At 33.6% G+C, this 22,569-nt stretch overlaps 3 protein-coding genes and 1 pseudogene across 5 annotated transcripts; all 4 read left to right on the forward strand.

The window, feature by feature from the left end:
* Positions 1–252: 252 nt before the first annotated feature.
* On the forward strand, positions 253–7,365 carry LOC131603472 (kinesin-like protein KIN-12B). 3 transcript variants are annotated; one of them, XM_058875786.1, is made up of 16 exons: positions 253–613; positions 690–827; positions 925–1,008; positions 1,100–1,228; positions 1,330–1,389; positions 1,483–1,536; positions 1,621–1,713; positions 2,740–2,835; positions 3,056–3,201; positions 3,700–3,849; positions 3,934–4,063; positions 4,154–4,960; positions 5,044–5,142; positions 5,225–5,383; positions 5,467–6,300; positions 6,697–7,365. In XM_058875786.1, exons 1-16 carry the CDS (start codon positions 413–415, stop codon positions 6,991–6,993), a joined length of 3,477 nt encoding a protein of 1,158 aa, XP_058731769.1. In that variant the 5' UTR covers positions 253–412; the 3' UTR covers positions 6,994–7,365. The 3 variants fall into 3 exon arrangements, with proteins under 3 accessions (XP_058731769.1, XP_058731767.1, XP_058731770.1); XM_058875784.1 differs by having other exon boundaries at positions 5,225–5,377; positions 5,455–6,300; positions 6,697–7,362; XM_058875787.1 differs by having other exon boundaries at positions 5,225–5,377; positions 6,697–7,361.
* Positions 7,366–7,508: 143 nt separating this feature from the next.
* Positions 7,509–9,759, forward strand: LOC131603473 (probable amidase At4g34880). Its single transcript, XM_058875788.1, has 5 exons — positions 7,509–8,112; positions 8,245–8,456; positions 8,586–8,822; positions 8,910–9,102; positions 9,183–9,759. The coding sequence occupies exons 1-5, from the start codon at positions 7,567–7,569 to the stop codon at positions 9,534–9,536; spliced, it is 1,542 nt and encodes a 513-aa protein (XP_058731771.1). The 5' UTR covers positions 7,509–7,566; the 3' UTR covers positions 9,537–9,759.
* A 2,385-nt stretch (positions 9,760–12,144) lies between these two features.
* LOC131603474 (probable amidase At4g34880) lies at positions 12,145–14,333 on the forward strand. Its single transcript, XM_058875789.1, has 5 exons — positions 12,145–12,770; positions 12,860–13,071; positions 13,154–13,390; positions 13,578–13,770; positions 13,849–14,333. Exons 1-5 carry the CDS (start codon positions 12,213–12,215, stop codon positions 14,209–14,211), a joined length of 1,563 nt encoding a protein of 520 aa, XP_058731772.1. The 5' UTR covers positions 12,145–12,212; the 3' UTR covers positions 14,212–14,333.
* Positions 14,334–14,440: 107 nt separating this feature from the next.
* LOC131605840 (probable amidase At4g34880) lies at positions 14,441–17,617 on the forward strand (annotated as a pseudogene).
* The last annotated feature ends 4,952 nt before the right edge of the window (positions 17,618–22,569 follow it).

The raw sequence follows: 22,569 nt of genomic DNA on the forward strand, positions 1-22,569 counted from the left end.
ACGTAAGAAAAAATAACCTTATTTTATTGAATGAGGGTTTCGGTATCCAATTAAATTCAAGGGTACCGGAGTGTTCACCTTCAATTATTTAGGTGCCAAAAATATAAAACCAAACCAATCAATTTAAAAAAATGTACAAAACAAACCAATCAATTAAAAAAAAATGTACATAGCCAACCATACATCCCAAAAAAATGCTTATGTAAGAAAAACGAAAAAAAAAAGAAAAACTACTGTATTTCCAAATTTCAAATTCAAACTCACTCACACAACGGCTGGTTCCGCTTCCCGTCTCTCACAGTCTCTCCCTGTTCCATTTCTCTCTCATCTCAAACCCTATTTTCTCTCTCTAGAATCCACTCCCCAAACCCAACTCTCTTCTCTTCTCTTCCCGTACCAAAATTCAACTCCGATGAAGAAATTCTCGCTCAGAAACGCAATCTCGCGGAACAATCCTTCATCCGCCAAACCCAAATCCACGCAAAAGCACAAACTCACGCCATCCAAGGACAAAGAAAACAATCCTCCTTCCAAACCCCCTAACTCTCTCAAACGCAAGCTCCCTCCCCTTCCCGAAGACACACTCTCCACCTCTTCCGATTCCGGCGTCAAGGTTTACCATCACTCTTTTCATCTTCAACAATTACATTTTAATTAGTTTCTAATTTTATGTTATATACTAATTATAGGTTATTGTGAGGTTGAAACCACTGAGCAATGTCAAGGATGAAGGAGATTCCGTGATTCAGAAGATTTCCAACAGTTCATTGTCAATCAACTCTCATAGTTTCGCATTTGACTCCATTCTTCACGCGGATGCTAATCAGGCACGGTTTATTTGTTGTGTCTATATTCTGATTCCATTGCTATTACTTGATTCATGGGTTGTTTAATATTGTTTAATGTTGTTTTTTCGATTTACAGCTAGATGTTTTTGAGCTTGTTGGTGTGCCACTAGTAGAGAATTGTTTAGCAGGGTTTAATAGTTCAGTTTTCGCTTATGGCCAGGTTTATTTCCATTTTTTTCATGACGTTGTTTGTTGCTTTTTGTTATTCTTGATTCTTGAGGATTATTAATTTTCATTTTTTTTCCATATAGACCGGGAGCGGTAAGACTTACACAATGTGGGGTCCTCCCAATGCTTTGGCGGTTGAAAACTCAACTATTGATCAGCAAGGAGGTCTTGCCCCTCGCGTTTTTGAAAGACTCTTTGCCCGCTTAAATGAAGTTAGCGACAATTTTTTCATGTTTTGTTCCTTGTTAAATCCTTTGATAGCTCTATGAATGTGTTTGTATGGTGCTGATTAATTTTTGTGTTTCCTGTGCAGGAGCAAACTAAGCATACTGATAACCAACTCATGTACCAGTGCCACTGTTCTTTTCTTGAGGTTGAATTGAATGACTGTTGATTATTTCTTTCTTTCTGTGTTTTTGTTCAGCTTGACTGTTGTCTAGTATATCTGAAGCACGGATTTTTGCAGATATATAATGAGCATATAACCGATCTGTTAGATCCAAATAAAAGAAACCTACAGGTTAAATCCAAACCTTTGTAGTTTTCCCTTTTTCATATTTGACTTGTGTTTATACTGGAACTGGTTTATTTGTTGTTTATTCAGATTAGAGAAGATGTCAAATCTGGTATATATGTTGAAAATCTTACGGAGGAGCATGTATGTACAGTGAAAGATGTCAATCAGCTTTTGATAAAGGTATGCTTTATCATATATATAACTCAATGCTGCTTTGGATTAACCATCGTCGAACTAGTCATAGACTGCTATTCTTTAGCACTTGTTTGATGCTCTGAAAGCACATACAATTCAATGCTGAATATTTATCTGGTGTATGGAATGGATGACTAATTAGACAATGTTGTGTCATGCATCTATACTGAATGCGTTTATATTTAAATGACATTTTTTTTTCTCATGTTAAATTTCTTGAGTGTAATTATCTTTAAGAATTCATATGAAATGCTTATTTTAACTTTATTTCAATAATATAGTTTTGTAATACTGTGTTGATTCTATAGGATGTATTTTCTTTTCATTTCTTTCACATACTACATACTAGAAGTTGCCATAGTTCGTGTCAGAATGTCAGATATCTGAATACGCATAAGGCACAACAAAACAATCAACTCATGTCATTGTCAGATATATGGGTATTTATGATTTATGTATGGTTCATTTTTAAGCAGCGCTTCTATTGGTATTAAAACAGCAGTTAATTACTTTTTTCTTCATTTAGAGCATTTATGATTCAATCTCCATCAAGCAGATTTGGTTAAAACTGATTTTGTCACCAAGAGAAATGAAAAGCTTAGTTGTTTTACAGTCTTACTAAACTTGAATACAACAACAACAACCAAGCCTTATTCCACAAGTGGGATCGGCTACATGGATCAAATTAAGCCATAATATTCTATCAAAGATCATGTTTCTATCCAACTCGTTTACCTCAAGATCTTTTTTAATAGTTTATCTTCTTTTAGCTTTGGATATATCTTCTTTTTTACTTTTAAAGTTTCACCTTGATTTTATGCTAGTAAATACTTTTAGCTTTCCAGTTAATTTATATACTTTTTGTTTGTTTTAATACTTTTGGGTTCACATTTCATAACTGCCATGGCACTTCATACTTTTTGATATATTTCTATTTTAGGAAATCTTCCAATTCTTTGATTATTATGTCTTTTATGCATTTTTTACTATCATGTACCTTTCACTATGCAGGGATTGCTAAACAGAACAGTAGGTGCGACCAGTGTAAATTCTGAGAGCTCCCGTTCACATACAGTTTTTACTTGTGTTGTTGAGTCTCGATGCAAGGTGATATACTCTTATCTTGTGGCCTGGAGATTGTTGAAATAATTATTTTAAACAGTTAGTAATCTTTAACTAGATAATTTTTTTTAGAAACATTATGCTATCCTGAACCTTTGCTTTTATTATGTCCTGTTGGCTAAAACAACTGTTCAGATGACATTCTGCATCACAAGATAACTGACAATAGAAGAGTTATTGATGCAAGCTCAATTTTCATTTGCAGAGTATTGCAGATCGTTTAAGCAGATTTAAAACAAGTAAAATCAATCTCGTTGATTTAGCTGGGTCAGAACGACAGAAATTAACAGGTGCAGCAGGATACCGTCTGAAGGAAGCTGGCAACATTAATAGATCACTTTCACAGCTTGGGTATGACTTAACATGCTTGTGTATTCCATTGTTATTGCTATTGTTGGCACTCCAAACACTAGCCGTTGCTCCATTGTTGATATCTATTATAGTTTGAATATTTGCAACATAAAGTTCCTTTTTTTACAAGGCCTTCCATAAGACTTTGTGGTACACCGTGAGACTTTCTTTCTAAATCAATGAGAAGTATGTTTATTTCCTTCCGTATCTTCCTCTTAAACCCTGCTATTGGTACAGCCTCAATAAACATGTACCTGAAACAATTTACAATACATGCTATAAATCTTTCTGTCATTTTATACCAAAATGCTTGCCTACTGATTTAGTTGTTGGCGTGCCACTTACTTTGCTCTAACAATTGTTTGGATAAAAGTTCAAGCTGAAAATTTCTACTCCTTAGTTTTATAACCTGTTCATCCTATTTATACCTTGGCTACCAAATCCTACAATCACTTTTCCTTCATTCCAAGAGCTTACTGAGGTTAAATCCGTCTGCAGGAATCTGATTAACATTCTTGCTGAAGTTTCTCAGACAGGAAAGCAGCGGCATATACCTTATAGAGACTCCAAATTGACTTTTTTATTGCAGGAGTCTCTTGGTGGAAATGCAAAATTAACATTACTTTGCGCTATTTCCCCTGCACAAAGGTATATATGCAAACAACTGGTGATTTTTTATTTTTCTCTTTATGTCTTACGGAATATAAATATTTACACGACTTAGCATTGCAGTTGTAAGAGTGAAACTTTTAGTACGTTGAGATTTGCACAATGTGCCAAAGCTATCAAGAACAAAGCTGTTGTAAATGAAGTAATGCACGATGATGTGAACCAATTGCGAGAAGTAATACGCGAACTCAAGGTATATTTCTCCCACCATGATCAACCTTCTCTTTTCCTTGTCAGTATATGGAATTTGATTTATATAACTTATATCTGTAAAATCAACCAGGATGAGCTGCATCGAGTTAAAACAAATGGTAACAATCTTAGTGATGGCAGAGGAGGCCATTCAGCAGCTTTGATCCGAAGAAGTTTGAATTTATTGCAGCCTAGACTCCAATACCCGTTATCACTACCTCACATTGATGAAGATAGTGACGAGGAGATGGAGATTGACGAGGAAGGTGTTGAGGATCATGCTAGAGTTCTTTGCAATTCGAGTAAAGATTCTGCTGATAATCCTGCTAGCCTCGGTGTAGTTAATTGTGATACTGGCCCCGTCTTCAAATCCCCAAATCTCAGTGTTTCCCCAACAATCAGCAGCAGCAGAAAAAGTTTGAAGACCTTATCAAAGCTCTCTCCATCTCAGAATAATCTTCATAGCGAAAATGACATAGGCATAAAGAATGACTTTGGCACAAATACTGTTAATCAGAAAAGCATGCCTAATGCCTTGTCTAGTCTGATGGCTCCAAATTTCCGTACTAAAACTGAAAATTTAACAGCTAGCATCCGACATGGTCTTGAAACTATTGATAATCACCTTTGCGCAGAAGCTATTCGGCGATCACCGTTGAGGCTCTCATCGAGACCTAAAGATCCTAAGCAAATTTTTCCAGTGGACAAAGTTAATGTGGGAGTACAGGCTTTCGTCGATGATAAGGCTGGAGAAGAAGATTCTATTATGATGACCTGTAATAACTGTAAAAGTAGAATGCAGCTTGATGTCAGTAAGGTTGACGATAACTCAAACATGCAGTTAGTAGCTGTTGATTGCCCTGAGTTTGCTGATAAACAAAAGAAGCAAGTTCTCAAAGTGAGTGTAAAAATTTCAAATGTATTTTCCGGTATACCTGAGTTTCAATCTGTTAATTATAGTCTCTTTCTCATGTGATATAGGCTGCAGAGAAGGTTTTGGCAGGATCCATAAGGAGGGAAATGGCACTGGAAGAGTTATGTGCAAAGCAGGCTTCTGAGATAACGCAGCTCAATTGCTTAGTAAGTTTATGTTTGTTTCATAACAATAATCCGCGACCATTTTATCATCATCTGTTGTGACTATTGTCAATCATACTTGTAGTTGGAACAGTACAAGCACGAGAGAGAATGCAATGCAATAACAGGACAGGCAAGGGAAGGTAAAATTCAGCGCCTTCAGAGCCATATGGATGGTGTTTTACCCACCGACAAATTCATGAACGAAGATCTAGTGTCCCTCGCACATGAATCCGAGGTAAGAGTAAGTAATTTTTAAAGTTTCTCTTTTATGATTACTATATTGGATGCTTAAGACTTGATATAAACATTCAGCAACTTTTGAAGGAGAACTATGAGCATCATCATCCAGAAGTTCTGAAGATGCAGATAGAGTTAAAAAGAGTACAAGATAAGCTACAGGAATATCAGAATTTCTATGAATTTGGAGAGAGGGAAGTGCTGGTGGAAGAGATATGTAATTTAAGAAATCAACTTCATTTTTATTTAGACTATCCATCCGCAGCTGCAAGAAAAGAATATCCACCTTTGCAATTGCCTCGCTCATCTGAACCTAGTTTGGAAACAAACCTCAATGCCATTCCTGATTCAACAGAAGCTAGCACTGAGGCAAATGCAAATCCAGAATCAACTGAAGACAGTGCCGAAGTAAAACTTGAACAGGAAAGAAGTCGGTGGATTGAGGCCGAAAACAGGTGGATTTCTCTGACTGAAGAACTCAGAGCTGAAGGTGAAGCTAACAGGTCGTTAGCTGAAAAGAGGAAGCGTGAATTAGATGCTGAGAGGAAGTGCTCCAAGGAACTGAAGGATGCAATGCAAATAGCTATAGAAGGTCATGCACGGGTTTTAGAACAGTATGCAGATTTGGAAGAGAAACATGTCCAGTTGCTCGAAAGGCATAGAAAGATTCATGATGGAATTGATGATATAAAAAAAGCAAATTCCAGAGCAGAAGTAAGAAGTGCGGAGTCTAAACTCATAAATACCCTTGCAGCAGAAATTTCAGCATTAAAAGCAGAAAAAGAAAAAGAGAGGAGAATCCTAATAGATGAAAATAAAGGACTTCAGGATCAACTAAAGGATACTTCTGAAGCAGTGAAAGCTGCCGGTGAGCTTCTTGTGCGGCTTAAAGAAGCAGAAGAAGGTGTCATTACCGCACAGGTGAGAAAATCAACATGCATCTTTAATGAATATTATCAACTGAAAAGTACTTGTTGCTTTTGTCATTCTCTCCCCTTTTTTACAACTTGATTAAACCATCAATCATTATCACAAGTATTCTCCTTGTATGTTCCATTGACATTGTTGCGTGTTCCTTATAAAACAAACACATTTGTTTCTTCTATTATCATTCTATGTAGAGAGTAAAAAAAAGATAGTTGCTTTCATTCAATATTGGCCATCAGTATGAATTTGGTTCACACCTAATAATAAACTGAACTTTGATGAGTTTGGTTGTTTTATCGCATGAAACAGTACCTGAAGCATCAATTACCAGCATCTTTCTTACTCAAAAATAAAAAGCGAGTTGTTAATATTGCTCTTTTTAATTTGCAGAACCGTGCAATGGACGCCGAACAGGAAGCTGCAAAGGCCTTCAAACAAATTGATAAATTGAAGAAGAAACACGAGATTGAGATTAGCACACTTAATGAGCTCATTGCCAAATCACGAATGCCTATGAAAGCAATACAACCTACTTGTAATGATGATGCCATCCCTATTGATGAGGACACCCTGGAACCACCCAATAGTGTTAATAGGTTTGAACCAGTTTGTATTGAAGAGGAATGCGAGGTTGCTAAATCAAAAGAACAATCATGGTTCTCTGGTTATGACAAATGCAACATATAGTAAAATCACGCTTGTAAATGCTGTAGCAACCTTCTATTGCTCATAATCATATGAATTTGATTTCTTCCACGAAATAATTGGCATTCTTTCATTCGTATAGCTTTTCATATTATTAGGGTGAGTGTATATTGGCATTCTTTGAAAACACATCACATGTTTTATGTATATGGTACACTCTGTTTTAAAATCAGTATGTCTTTAGTAAATACAATTTGTTTTAAAATGAACATCATTCTTACTTTTTAATATAGAAATTATTATTATTTTTCAATGTTTAATCTAACTGGTCGATTAGGTCAGAAATTAGAGGATAGAGTTGACTACAAAGCTCAAAAGACCAGAAATACAAATTATCCTGGGAATCTTAAAGTACTCAATTATTTAGATGCCATGGGGCAGCATGTGAGACAAGATGAAGTGGTATTAGATATTTTTTATTTGGTGGATAGTGGTGCCATTAGATATTTTATCCACTATAATGATTCAGAAGCATATTTTATAGTATATATATCATAAAGAATAAAACATACTGCTGTATAGATATTGGGCGATTTCAACTTTCTAGCCTCACTTATGGACTTAACACGTGCAAGCTCTTTCTTCCAATTCCTTCCTATAATACTTCTACTAGTTGCATTCCCTTATATACTTCCAACAACCTTGGCCACTGGATTCTCAATCAAGGAAGCAACAGTTCAAGATCTCCAACTAGCTTTCCAAAGAAACCAATTAACATCAAGACAGCTTGTTGAGTTCTATCTCAATCAAATCAAAGTCCAAAACCCAGTTCTCAAAGCGGTCTTGGAAGTGAATCCAGATGCACTAACACAAGCAGATGCAGCTGACAGAGAGAGAAGGGAAAAGGCACCAGGTTCTCTATCAAGGTTGCATGGAATACCTATTTTGGTTAAGGATAACATTGCAACTAAGGATAAGCTGAACACTACTGCTGGCTCTTATGCACTACTTGGATCAGTGGTGCCAAGAGATGCAGGTGTAGTTACCAAGTTAAGGAAAGCTGGGGCTATCATATTAGGGAAGGCCACTCTGAGTGAGTGGTCTCATCAGAGGTCTAGTAATGCTCCTAGTGGTTGGAATGCTAGAGGTGGACAAGGAAAGGTAATTTTCTACTTCTTCTTTTCTTCTTACTTAATGTGAGCTTGGTCTAGCTTTTGAATTCAAATCTAACTCAATTCTAATAAAACAATGCTTATCAAGAGAGGTTAGACATATGTTCTTTGAATTGTGCAGAATCCATACACATTGGATGATCCCTGTGGATCAAGTAGTGGATCAGCAATATCAGCAGCAGCAAATTTGGTGACTGTGACACTTGGTACTGAAACCGATGGCTCCATTTTATGCCCTTCAAGTATGAACTCAGTAGTAGGCATTAAACCAACACTTGGTCTCACTAGTAGAGCAGCTGTAGTTCCAATTAGCCCAAGGCAAGATTCTGTTGGGTAAGCCTATATATATATCGAAAATTTGTAATTCCAACAATTTCTTTATATCAATATGACACAACTTTCCCTATCAAAAGACATTTTGTTATAATGAATATGTTACATTGATTGTGTGGTTTTGTATAGGCCAATTTGCAGGACTGTTTCAGATGCTGCCTATGTTCTTGAAACGATAGCAGGAATTGACACTTTTGATAAAGAAACAATTGAAGCATCAAAGTATATCCCAAGAGGTGGCTATGCTCAATTTCTAAAGAAAGACGGACTACGAGGAAAGAGATTAGGAATAGTGAGACTATACTACGATTTTGGAAATGACACTTTTCTGCATGAAACTTTCAAGCTACACTTAAAAACGTTAAGGTAACTAAAGTCTAAAACTGTAATTTGTCAAGAATTTATACTTCTAATGAAGCATTAATAAGTTTTGTATTGTTCCTTCAAAATCAGGAAAAGAGGTGCAGTTTTGGTTGACAATTTGCAGATAGATAACATTGCTGAAATTCTCAGCACTCCAAGTGAAAATATTGCTTTGAATTTTGAATTCAAATTATCACTAAATGCATACCTGAAAGACTTAGTGGCTTCACCAGTGAAAAGCTTGGCAGATGTGATAGCCTTCAACAAGAAACATCCAAAATTGGTGAGTATATATATGTGAGATGACGAATTTTTGTTTATGGATATGAATTAATATTGATCAGGATAGCATCTTAATTGTAGGAGAAACTTGATGAGTATGGCCAAGATCTCATGTTGGAAGCTGAAAAGACAAACGGAATTGGGAAAGCAGAGAAACATGCATTGTTAAATATGACAAGATGGTCACGAAATGGGTTTGAGAAAGTGATGAAAAGAAATAAACTTGATGCTGTGGTAACACCTTTTGCAGACTTTAGTGGCATACTTGCTATTGGAGGCTATCCTGGAGTGATTGTTCCAGCAGGATATGAAAAGGGTATGCCATTTGGAATTTGCTTTGGAGGTTTGAAAGGCTCAGAGCCAAAGTTGATTGAAATTGCTTATTCATTTGAGCAAGCAACTTTGATCAGAAAGCCTCCTCCCCTTCGAAAATAAGACATTTGAAGTATAATGCGTTATGGCAAGAAAAAGTTAAAATGAAAGCTGGAACTTTGTACGAAACATAATGTGTTTTTTATATGAAAATACTAGTATGTGATTGAAATAAGAAAAGCTTTTAGGCTTTCTTACCGTTGATTAATGGTTTAAAATGTTGTCAATCATGTTGTTTTACCCAATTAATGATTTCATAAACTCGATATCTGTTTATGTGTGTTTACTGAGAGTCTAAATATTCACTTGCAAGTTGCAACAATTACTAGTGCATTTAGGAGTATGTCTTGATGTCAGTAACTAGTGCATTATAACCTGAACAATTGTAAATTATCTAGAGAGTGCATCTTGATGTCAGTAACATCCATGATTGATCTGAAAAACCAACAGTACAATATGGATGCTACATGTTTGGTGATCTTTGAGAGAAACTAATGCAAGAAATATCTCTGATTTCATCATGAGAATGTAGCATGGTCAGAAGCTTATTAGTATTGGGATAACTTCCTCCACAAGCAAAGAATCCTGCATCACAAAATCAGAATTGAACAAATTTTTAAAGTGGAGAACAACATGACCAGCAATCTCTTTTGGGTTGTCTTGATTTTTACCATTTTGTGGAAAAAACTAGCGTATGTGTCTCCTTTCACATGCCATTTTAATCTTGCGTTTTCTTGGTAAAAGCATTATTGTCTCCTAAGAGCTTCATCAAGATCGAGATGAGCCATCTTCTCCTGGTCTAATAAACTGTCATTGTTTTCATCAACCTGAAGCTGAGCTTGAATTAACTAAAGCTTTTTCTCTAATTTTTAATAAGCTGTGAACATTGCCAAAATCTTCTAAGTTCAAGATCTTCAAATGGTTCTTTAAGAGCATGAGTTTCTTGTTTAAAATGTATATAGGACAACCAATGACTCTATTATTCCAACAAGATGCAATAACATCTCTACAACCATTCTGGAGGGACTACATCTTGAGAAATTTGAATTGGGGGATATGAGAACCGTTGCTTAATTTATGATCCAGATTGATAAGGAAGTGGTCAGATGTGTGTCTTGAGAGAGTGGTGCAAAAAATAATAGAGCAAAAGTTTACCATGTAGGATTGCACAAAGCTCGGTCTAGTCTTCTCTCAATGTGGCTAGTAAAACTGGAGAGGGTTGAAGAATCATAACTTGAAGATTGTAACACTGATCGTAAGATTATACTATTGGTAGAAAAATATATTTATATATTTTATAGTTACATGCATATGTTCAAAAATATCATATATAAAAAAAATAAGTTCAATGACCATAAGTTTAAAGTTCAAAATAATAGCCATAAACTCATAAACAAAAGGAAGAGGCCTTTATTTTTAGGATAGAGGTTTGAAATTGTTTTTAATACATTTTAAGACTTGTTAATCGATTATCGCATATTGCCAATCGATTAGATACCCTAAAATAATCGATTATTAAGTTCAAAAGAGAAAGAAAAGATATTTAGTTGTTGCACATCATTAAGATGATGTCCTAACCGCTTAGGGCGCAATTTTGAAATGAGCCAATCGATTAGGTTAACGTGTCCAATTGATTGGCAAATACCAAACGTTGCCGAGAGCTATTCTGACAGCTCCTAACTCATTTGGCATGACTTCAAAGTATTTTCGAAAATATTTTCTTGAGAAAAATCAATTTAAAAAGTGTTTTCGCGTTTGTGTGATTTAGCCAAGCACTTTTACGACAACGCCCTTATGCTTTACAAATATTCACTCAAACTAATCAAGGTAGGACTTTCTTGTACTTCAAGACTTTGTCAGATGCTTTCTTTCTTGTACACACTTGCTTGATTTTACTTGAGATGAGGCTTGTGTTTATACTCCATTTGATTACCATCATCGGATAATCAAGTCCATCAAACTCTAATATTTGCATATTTATCCGCTTAACCTCTTATACTTGACTTGTCAAAAGACATTAGTTGTCATCATCAAAAGTTGTTGTCCTTGTTAAAAGCATATCACCTGCAAAACAAAATTCCACGGTGGTTACGACGGATCAAAGCTTCAGGTGCGGCGGAGAGGGAGCTTACCTGTTAGGTTAACACTCCAACATTCAAGTCATTATGTGAAGGAGAAGGGTGAGTTAAAATTAGATTTGAAACCGAGTATCTGAATTTGGCGTCTTCTCTATATATAGCAAAGAGGAAATAACAAACTCACAGGAGTAATTTGTGGAGAGTCGTTGGCTGTCCACGCAGTTGAAATCTTTTGTGATCATCAGAAAGAAAGTTCTCGAATGCTGAGAAGATTATGGAAGACTTGCAATTCTTTTAAAATAGTCGGTCGGGGGTGCTATGGCCGGTCCATAAAAGTTAGCAAATATATGAAAAGAGATTGAATGATAGTAAGGTATATAAATCTTAACTTATACAACACTTTCTTCATAAAGAGACAAAATAAGAAAAGAAGCAAAAACATATAGAAAGACAAGTTTCTGGGTCCCCGGACCGCTGTCATCATCCAATAAAAATAAACCTGTCCAAAAATAAGTTGTCACCTTATTGATACATTTTGGTAGATTAAAACAAAACGCAAAAAATATTCTATTGACAAAGACTGAAAACAAATAAACATTTATAATTTGCATAGAATGAAAGTATAGTGAAACTTTTGAAATATCATTCACAAGTATAGTCAATGGGTGGTTTAAGGCTGAGGATGAATTTAGCATATGCTTCCTCTTTCTTCCATTTCCTTCTACTATTTACATTCCTTTCTATGCTACTATCATCAACTTTGGCCAGTGATTTCTCAATCAAGGAAGCAACAGTGCAAGAACTCCAACATGCTTTTCAAAGAAACCAACTAACATCAAGACAGCTTGTTGAGTTCTACCTCAACCAAATCACTATCCAAAATCCAATTCTCAAAGGAGTCTTGGAAGTGAATCCAGATGCATTAGCACAGGCAGATGCAGCTGACAAAGAAAGAAGGGAAAAGGCACCAGGTTCTCTATCAAGGTTGCATGGAATACCTATTTTGGTTAAGGATAACATTGCAACTAAGGATAAGCTGAACACTACTGCAGGCTCTTATGCACTACTTGGATCAGTGGTGCCAAGAGATGCAGGTGTAGTTACCAAGTTAAGGAAAGCTGGGGCTATCATATTAGGGAAGGCCACATTGAGTGAGTGGTCACATTACAGGTCTGTTGATGCTCCTAGTGGTTGGAGTGCTAGAGGTGGACAAGGAAAGGTATATAATTTACTACTACTTCTTAGTTAATTGTATGAAAGATTCTAGAAAATAAAGAGGATTTCACAAATGTTCTTTGTGTTGGGCAGAATCCATATACATTGGGTGATCCCTGTGGCTCAAGTAGTGGATCAGCAATATCTGTGGCTGCAAATTTGGTGACTGTATCACTTGGTACCGAAACCGATGGCTCCATTTTATGTCCTTCAAATTTTAACTCAGTAGTAGGGATCAAACCCACAGTTGGTCTCACTAGTAGAGCAGGTGTAGTTCCAATTAGTCCAAGGCAAGACACGGTTGGGTAAGCCTATATACCGTTTATCTGAATTTCTATTGCGTTTTGCATGACGATTTTGTGACATCAATTATGTGGTTTTGTATAGGCCAATTTGCAGGACTGTATCAGATGCTGCTTATGTTCTTGACACCATAGCTGGCATAGACACTCTTGATAAAACAACAATTGAAGCATCAAAGTATATACCAAAAGGTGGCTATGCTCAGTTTCTAAAAAAAGATGGACTAAGAGGAAAGAGATTAGGAGTAGTGAGACTATTCTACAATTTTGGAAATGACACTTCTCTGCATGAAACTTTCAAGCTACACCTAAGAACATTAAGGTAACCAAAGTCTAAAATTATTAATCTTCAAGTTCTGATTAACTCTTGTTTGTAAGTTATTTTGTATTTGTATTCATTGTCTATTATTTTCTTTGTCCACAATCATATCGAAGGAATCATGTTCATGCATCGGACCTATTTAACTATGTTAGAATTTGAAGATTGATAACATTGATGAAATTATCAGGGAAAGAGGTGCAGTTTTGGTCGACAATTTGAAGATTGATGACATTGATGAAATTATCAATGCTCAAAGTGAAATTACTGCTTTCAATTTTGAATTCAAATTGTCCTTGAATGCATATCTGAAAGACTTAATTGCTTCACCAGTGAAAAGTTTGAGAGATGTGATAAACTTCAACAAGAAACACTCAGAATTGGTGAGTATATATGTGATTTTGTTGGATAATTGGATATTAATTAACATTTATAACGATACCGTCTTATAATTTTTGTAGGAGAAACTTGATGAGTATGGCCAAGATCTCATGTTGGAAGCTGAAAAGACAAAGGGAATTGGGAGACTAGAGAAACAGGCATTGTTGAATATGACAAGATTGTCAGAAAATGGATTTGAGAAAGTGATGAAAAGAAATAAACTTGATGCTGTGGTAATACCTTTCTCGTACTTTAGTAACGTACTTGGTATTGGAGGTTATCCTGGAGTGAATGTTCCAGCAGGATATGAAAAGGGTATGCCATTTGGAATTTGCTTTGGAGGTTTGAAAGGTTCAGAGCCAAAGTTGATAGAAATTGCTTATTCATTTGAGCAAGCAACTTTGATCAGAAGGCCACCACCCCTTCGAAAGTTAGACGCTTGAAGTAGTGATGTTTTATGGCTAAAAAATTAAAATAAAAGGTGGAATTTTGACAGAATACTGGAGTGAGTTTTGTATGAAACATAATGTGTTTTGTTAAGAAAAGTTTTTTGATAAGTTGGGTTTTCATACCATGATAACAGAATGTATAAATAATGTTGAGATATTCACCAAATAAGATGGCTTCAACATAAATTAATTCCCTTGACAGATTTTAATTCAAACAACTATTATGGTTATGGCTATATTGGTGGTTAAAGTAGTGCTGAATCATTCAACTTTGGAGGTGAGGGTTAAAATAAATCTCTTCAAGTTAAAGTTCAGAAACTAAATGGCTCAAACTACATAGATTGGTCCCAAACAGTCCGACTTATCTTAGACGACAAAGGGAAAATATAGTTTTCGCATCGATGATGTTCCTGAACCTGTAGCAGCAAACTCTAATTATAGGTTCTGGAAATCAGAAAATTCAACCATTATTGCATGGTTGGGTTCGTGAGAATCGGAATTGCGAAGCCATTTAGGTTCTTACCTATAGCAAAACATGTGTGGGATGTTGTAAAGGATACTTAATCTGATGTCATAACTCTTCTCCAATATCTGGTTTGAAATCAAAGTTGTGGAGATTAAGGCATTGTGGAAAGAGTGTAACATTCTAATATAATTTAGTTGATGACCCTCAGGCAAGAAATAGATTTGTGCTACGACAACTTTAAATGCATTGAAGACAATGTTCAACTCATCAAGAGGCGGGAAAACGACTATGTTTTTATTTTTCTTGCAGGTTTGAATAAGGAGCATGATGATATTAGAGCTTGGATTCTAGGAAAAAATCCATTATCATCCTTTCGGAAAACTTTTTCTAAAATCCGAAGAGAAGAGGCAAAACAAGAAGTGATGCTAGGAAAATCAACTGCGGACGAATCAACACTTATCACACAAAACCACGTAAGGACAAGAAAGATGGTAAGAAATTTGACAGACCCTGGTGGGAACACTGCAAGCGTCTTTGGAACACACGTGAAACTTGCTGGAAACTTCATGGAAATCCTCCTATTGCTAAGAACAAAGGTGGAGGTTGTTCACTTCAAGCTACTTCTGATAAAGAGTTAAAATCTTCCTCAGCTGCATTTCCGCTGATCAAGGAACAACTAGATCAATTGTACAAACTTCTTGAATTTCAAACTTTTTTCTGCTCTGTAGTCCAAAATGATAATTTTTCACAATCAGTCAACCTTAGTGTCATTCCTAATCATAGTTGGATTGAGGATTTTGGAGCCACCGATCATGGAAAATCTAGTTTATTTTCCTCATATAAACCTTGTACAAAAAATTTCAAAATTGAAGTTGTTGATGACTTTCTTTTAGTTGTGGCAGACAAATGTTCCATGGTATTGTCTCCATTAGTAACCATCTAAGATGTATTACATGTTTCAAATTTGTCTGACAATTTGTTATCTGTCAAAAAGCTAACACAAAGTAAAAATGTGAAGCTCATTTCTTTAAATAATAATTTATAGAGTTTTACTGATTTTAATCTCAAGTATTAAAAGTTTATTAAAGTAAAAATGATAAATATTGGATTTAGAATTGGTGCGGTGCGCCAGCAATTGCTTTAGTGCAACGCAAGAGGCCCAATAGCAAGCTGACAAAGAGAGAAGGGAAAAACCACCAGGTTCTCTATCAAGGTTGCATGGAATACCTATTCTGGTTAAGGATAATATTGCAACTAGGGATAAATTGAACACTACTGCAGGCTCTTTGGCACTACTTGGATCAGTGGTGCCAAGAGATGCAGGTGTAGTTACCAAGTTAAGGAAAGCCAGGGCTATCATATTAGGGAAAGCCACATTGAGTGAGTGGGCACATTACAGGTCTTTTAATGTTCCAAGTGGTTGGAGTGCCAGAGGTGGACAAGGAAAGGTATATAATTTACTACATTTGGAACTTTGAAACTTGTATGAATGATTCTAGAAAATATAGAGGATTTCACAAATTTGCTTTGTGCTGTGCAGAATCCATATACATTGGGTGAACCATGTGGTTCAAGTAGTGGATCAGCAATATCTGTAGCTGCAAATTTGGTGTCTGTATCACTTGGTACCGAAACCGATGGCTCCATTTTATGTCCTTCAAATTTTAACTCAGTAGTAGGCATCAAACCCACAGTTGGTCTCACTAGTAGAGCAGGTGTAGTTCCAATTAGTCCAAGGCAAGACACTGTTGGGTAAGTAAGCCTATATACCGTTTATTTGCATTGAATAATGTACCTGGACAATTTATAGATCAGATACATTACATATTCAATGAATCTAAAAAGTAAATAATTTTTTATGAATAGGACCAGAGGGAGTATATGTCCTTGCTCCAAATTTGTGACATCAATTAATTGGTTTTTGTATAGGCCAATTTGCAGGACTGTATCAGATGCCGCTTATGTTCTTGAAACCATAGTTGGCATAGACACTCTTGATAAAGCAACAATTGAAGCATCAAAGTATATACCAAAAGGTGGCTATGCTCAGTTTCTAAGGAAAGATGGAATAAGAGGAAAGAGATTAGGAGTAGTGAGACGATACTACGAGTTTGAAAATGGCACTTTACTGGATGAAACTTTCAAGCTACACCTAAGAACATTTAGGTAATTAAATTCTAAAACTATTTGTCTTGTCAACTTTCAATGATATTTGCTTTGAATTTTTGTATGTTAATAACTTAATAGGAAGAGTAGGTATATCAAACACAATTTAAACTGTCCATGCATCAGACTTGATTACATTAAACAATGTTAGAATTTGAAGATTGATAACATTCATAAATTTATCAGGGAAAGAGGTGCAGTTTTGGTTGACAATTTGAAGATTGATGACATTGATGAAATGTATAAAAATTTATGATTTTTGTATAAAAGTTGTAGGAGAAACTTGATGAGTATGGCCAAGATGTCATGGTGGAAGCTGAAAAGACAAATGGAATTGGGAGGGTCGAGGAACAGGCATTGTTAAACATGACAAGATGGTCACGAAATGGGTTTGAGAAAGTGATGAAAAGAAATAAACTTGATGCTGTGGTAACACCTTTCGCAGACTTTAGTGGCATACTTGCTATTGGAGGCTATCCTGGAGTGATTGTTCCAGCAGGATATGAAAAGGATGAGCCATTTGGAATTTGCTTTGGAGGTTTAAAAGGTTCAGAGCCAAAGTTGATTGAAATTGCTTATTCATTTGAGCAAGCAACTTTGATCAGAAAGCCACCACCCCTTAGGAAGTTGGAAGTTGAAAATTTGTAGTAATGCTTTAGAGCTGAATAATAAATCAAAAGCTGGGATTTTGACAGAATGCAATGAGTTTTTGTGTATGAAATGAAATAAAACTTGTTTCAATTTTGTAACACAAAGTGGAATCTTTATTGTGAGATAACTGGTCTTTCACTAAAGATTCAAGGTTTGTTTGTGTTGTATGAAATGAAATGAAATTTTGTTTCAATTTTCAAATAATTGGTCTTTATTAAAGATTCAAGCTTTGTTTTTGTTGGATTTGCAAAGTTTTTGTGACAACAAATTGACCATAAGTATTACATATAATCCTATTCAACATGACAATACAACATACATTAGAATTGGTCGATATTTTATTAAAAAAAAATTTGGATAGTTGATTAATAATTACAACATTTTTTTTTTTTGAGTATCAGCTCACACACTAACAAAAAATTTATTAATTGAATGGTTTACTTAACTTGCAAGTTTGAATCTAACTCTAGATATGCAACAATGTTAAATTTTTGTTTAAATGAGAGTTTGGTCATTCATTACAGTGTTATCCAACTTAAACAATTAGTCTCTACAATTGCGCATAAAAAATATCTGATTTTTAAATTTGAAATAACCTACACATATTCACCAATTTAAAAAATAAATATAAATAATAAAGACGGATATAAATAATAAAATTATTTTATTGTATGAATTGAATAAAGTTCTCTATTTAAAAGAGATAAACTAATACTCCTATATTATATATAACACAATTTCGATTTTGCTTTCCATATGAAACAACTTTATAGTGGATAGAGATAGACTTGATAGTGGTTTAAAATAGTCAAAGAAACATATTTTGTTGTGCACTAAAATGATTGGATCCACTAAAAATATATTTTGGTTGTGCACAAGAAAAGGAGTATGCCTGAATAATTACTTCCCACGATGTTCTCCCAATAATTTAATTTTTACTATAAACAAAAGTTGAAAAATATATGCTAAGAAAATGTGGGTCTTATATTTATTAATTACTGTAAAAAAAACTTGAAAACATATCTGACACAAACAAGTTTAATAGTCATATAGTTAAGTAAAATATGTGGAAAATAATAACTAGTTCATATATAGTTCTCATCTATTAATAATATAAGACCCTCTCATTCTAGATACAAACAAATGAAGATACAAAAGAAAGTTTTTAAGTCAAAAACGTTTTTAAGTTATTCCTTTCTAACGAGTTTTATATTGACTTGTAATTATGTTTAGGTCAATAGATTAGACTGTGTGGGAATACCTACTTCATAATTTTAATTCCTAACAAGAAATTAGTGAATGAGTTAGATATTTAACTCGTGACTCAGCATCTTAATTGAGTGGATTGATTAGATACGAGTTTGAAATAGTTTTAGGTAGGCATGGGATGGGATGAAACGTCGTATTTGATGTGGGTCCCTATTTTCCTTGAGTTGCATGTTACATCTCTTGTTGCTATTTTGGACTAGAGTATGGACTAGTAAACGAATAGGAGGTGAAGTCCAAGGAGAGAGAGAAAAAGTCAAACATGTGATGAAGTGGAGTTGAAACAACCTTTATTTTCATGAGAAATACATACACTACTTTATAAACTAAAATTTCTCAAAAAAAAAGTATGATTTTTTAAGATAGTAATAATGATGACAATTGACAAACCGCGACAAAGTTATTTCAACTTGAAAAATATATGGTTCTAATTTTATCGATTGTGGATTAGTAAGACCTTAATTGTATGGTAATTATGATTAGCAATACATCAAACTAATTCGAACATAATTTAAAACTCGATTCAACGAATAAATTATTAAATTTGTTTCATGAACCAAATGAATTGAATATAAATAAAACATTAAATTCGTTAATTAAATGAGTTGAATTTAAATTATGTATAATTCAAGTCATTAGATTCATGAGTCTAACTGGAATATATATATATATATATATATATATATATATATATATATATATATATATATATATATATATATATATATATATATATAAAAATGTGTTCCGCGCGTGAATCAGAATTGTGTTGATAGTTGATGTTGGACTCCTAAAGTGATGATGTTGATCTCTAATACGTTGGTGCATGGTAAACCTACAACGCCCAAGTTAGTTACAGAGTTCAAGATGTTTGAAGTGAAGAGCGGAGATCACAAAAGTGTACCTTGAATCTCACGTACATTAACTATATACGATGCATAATTTCAATTGGACTATGCAAGGTTAGGCTCCAGAGCATTGTGTCTTTGGACGGCCCAAAACATCTGCTCTCAAGGCTTGTTGAACATTTGCTGGCCAATAAGTCTTTCAAATTTGTGATCTACGTCTTATTTATCACATCAGATCATAAGGAGAAGTCGGAAGACCATTGACAAATATGGAAGTAATGGAGAACAAATGCATCAAGTGTTTTTTACAATATTGAAACGTTTCGCTAGATTTTTAGACGTGTGGCCTTAGACTCGTAGGTTAGGACGAGACACTTTTCTCTCAGGGCATTCAAGTACATTTGGGTTTACTTATATTTCCAAGGTAAAATCTAGCTGTTGATTTACAACTTTTCGTTTTCCTTTGATCTAGTTTGTTGCTTGTTCTCCTCTATATAAAGGTCTCTTGAACTCTTTGCCATTTCTAAGAGTCATTTTCCCTTTGTGAGAATGTCTTTCTCTCTTCTCTAACGCATTTTCTTGAGTGTTTGTCCTTTTTCAAAATAGAGATTTTCCATTCTGTAATTAATTTTCGCCCTCTTTACCATATTCCATTCTCTATAAGTACCCTTGTTACCCTGGGCATTAGGTCTTAATATTTATTTTGTCATGGCTCGTATAAATGATCATCCAATAAATTTATCTAGTGATTATGAGAGTAGTAGATTATTCTCCTTTAAGATATACTTGGTATAATAAATTTAAAGAAGAGAGATTAAGGGGAGAGAGAAGTTGAAAAGAGACATGCTCTCTCTTTTGTTTGGAGTATCGAAGAAATAGAGGAGAGACTCAAATATTATGGGGTTTTTTTATCTCTCCACTTTTGAAGAGAAAGAGCGAAGAAACAACCTGTCTCTGAAACAATTTTTTTCATTTCCATTTTAGTCTTTCTTTAGCACACTTTAAAAAAAATTGGAATATGACCCGCGCGTTGCGCGAATGTGTTTAATCTATTTTTTATATTTTATGTAATTAAAATAATTTTATAAATGATTTATTGGTGTAAAATTAAATTGTCTCTCACAAAAGTAAATTTGGTTAATGCAAATGATATATGACTATTACATTTTAAATTTAATTATTCTAATGTTCAAAAAATGATATTTTAAATAATATACTTTTGTAATTGTTGGGGTTTGAACTTGTGACTTCAAATAGAAATTCAATACGTGATATTGTCTTTTGAGAAGTGGTGAATTTTAGAAAATATACTCGTTAACTAAGTATATTTAGTTGGAGTGATTCTAGTGCTGTTAAAATTTTTAGTTTAAAAATGAGTTTTAAATCCATATTTTTTAAAATACTTCTTATAATAAAAATAAAATATTGTAGTGAGTTGAATTTCGAGCATGATTAGTATATGAGAAAATGACATAAAAAATGTAAGATATAGGGAAAAAAAAACAAAAACATAAATGCAGTGAGTTGCATTTATTTCCATCTAAAATTGTTTAAAAAACATAAATAAATTGAAATATGTAGGTAAACAGATTCTTATGATTCTCAACATAAAAAAATGAAACACAACTGTCCATTTTATCAACTTAATTTAGCACGGATATATTTCACTTTTGTGTTCGTTTTAATCCTTAAAATTAAAATCCGCAGGAAAATTCGCAGGAAACCTACAGATTTTCATGTGGATTTTGGCTTTAGGGACTAAACCTCAAGTAAAATGTAAGATATAGGGACTCAAAGAAAAATAAAAAAGTTTTACATGGACGAAAATAAAAAAACTCGCTAACTTACAGGGACCAAAAGTGCATTTAAGCCTCTATTTTTTACAAAATCTTGTCTAATGCCCATAGGAATATATAAACATTGCTTTATAAGATTTATTAAAGTATGTAAGTAGTTATTAGTTTAATTTTTTTTTGTTGCATTTATCAGGATTCGAACTCGTGACCTGAAGCAAAGACTCAGTGTGATTTTGAATTTTAAAAAATGAAAATAAATTTTAGAAGATGCCTGTATGATTATAAATGATGTAGAAATATATTGGGAGTCTGTTTTAATATTGTAATAGATCTTGTCTAATGCCCATAGGAATCTCATCCAAGAATGATAAGGAAGTAATTATGAGACCTATAATTAAAAAATTATTGCAAGAAAAATATAAACATTGCTTTATAAGTTTTATTAAAATATATAAGTAGTTATTAGTTTAATATGTTTATTTATTTATTTATCAGGATTTCGTGACTATGTGATTTTGAATTTTAAAAAATGAAGATAAATTTTAGAAGATGTCACATAAGATTATAAACGTGTGACAAAAATAATTTAATGTGGCAAAAATAAGTTTATGTGACAAATATTTGAAAATCTATTTTAATATATATCATAAATTAATTTATTGAAATCTACATGATAATTTACTTTAAAGCATTTTTCATGTATGATTTCATTTCAACATACTTGATATGTGTGAAAAATAAATAAATACGCTAATAATTAAAGTAAAGGAAAACATATGAATTAATATTTTTAGTTTTAAAAATCTATATGTAATATAAGTTTTGGTTAAATAATTTAATGAATTAGATCAATATTTTTTTAATAAAATAATTAGATAAATAATGAAAACTAAAATAAATTAAGTTAATAAATCATACTAATAAGCCGATGAAACAAAATTCAAAATTGTATCGTATAAAATAGATAAATATAATTAATTTAGATATATTCATGCTTAAAATGAAATGAAATTATTTTAATCTATTATTACTATTTTGCTTGAATTAGATTAATAATTAAACTAAACATAAAAATCATATATGAAAGAAAACTAACAAATGAGATTTAATAAATTATTTAAATATTTATATTAGTTTAACTAACTAACTTTAACTAACT

This window comes from Vicia villosa, linkage group LG5, assembly GCF_029867415.1.
Source record: "Vicia villosa cultivar HV-30 ecotype Madison, WI linkage group LG5, Vvil1.0, whole genome shotgun sequence".
In the NCBI taxonomy this organism is placed as follows: domain Eukaryota; kingdom Viridiplantae; phylum Streptophyta; class Magnoliopsida; order Fabales; family Fabaceae; genus Vicia; species Vicia villosa.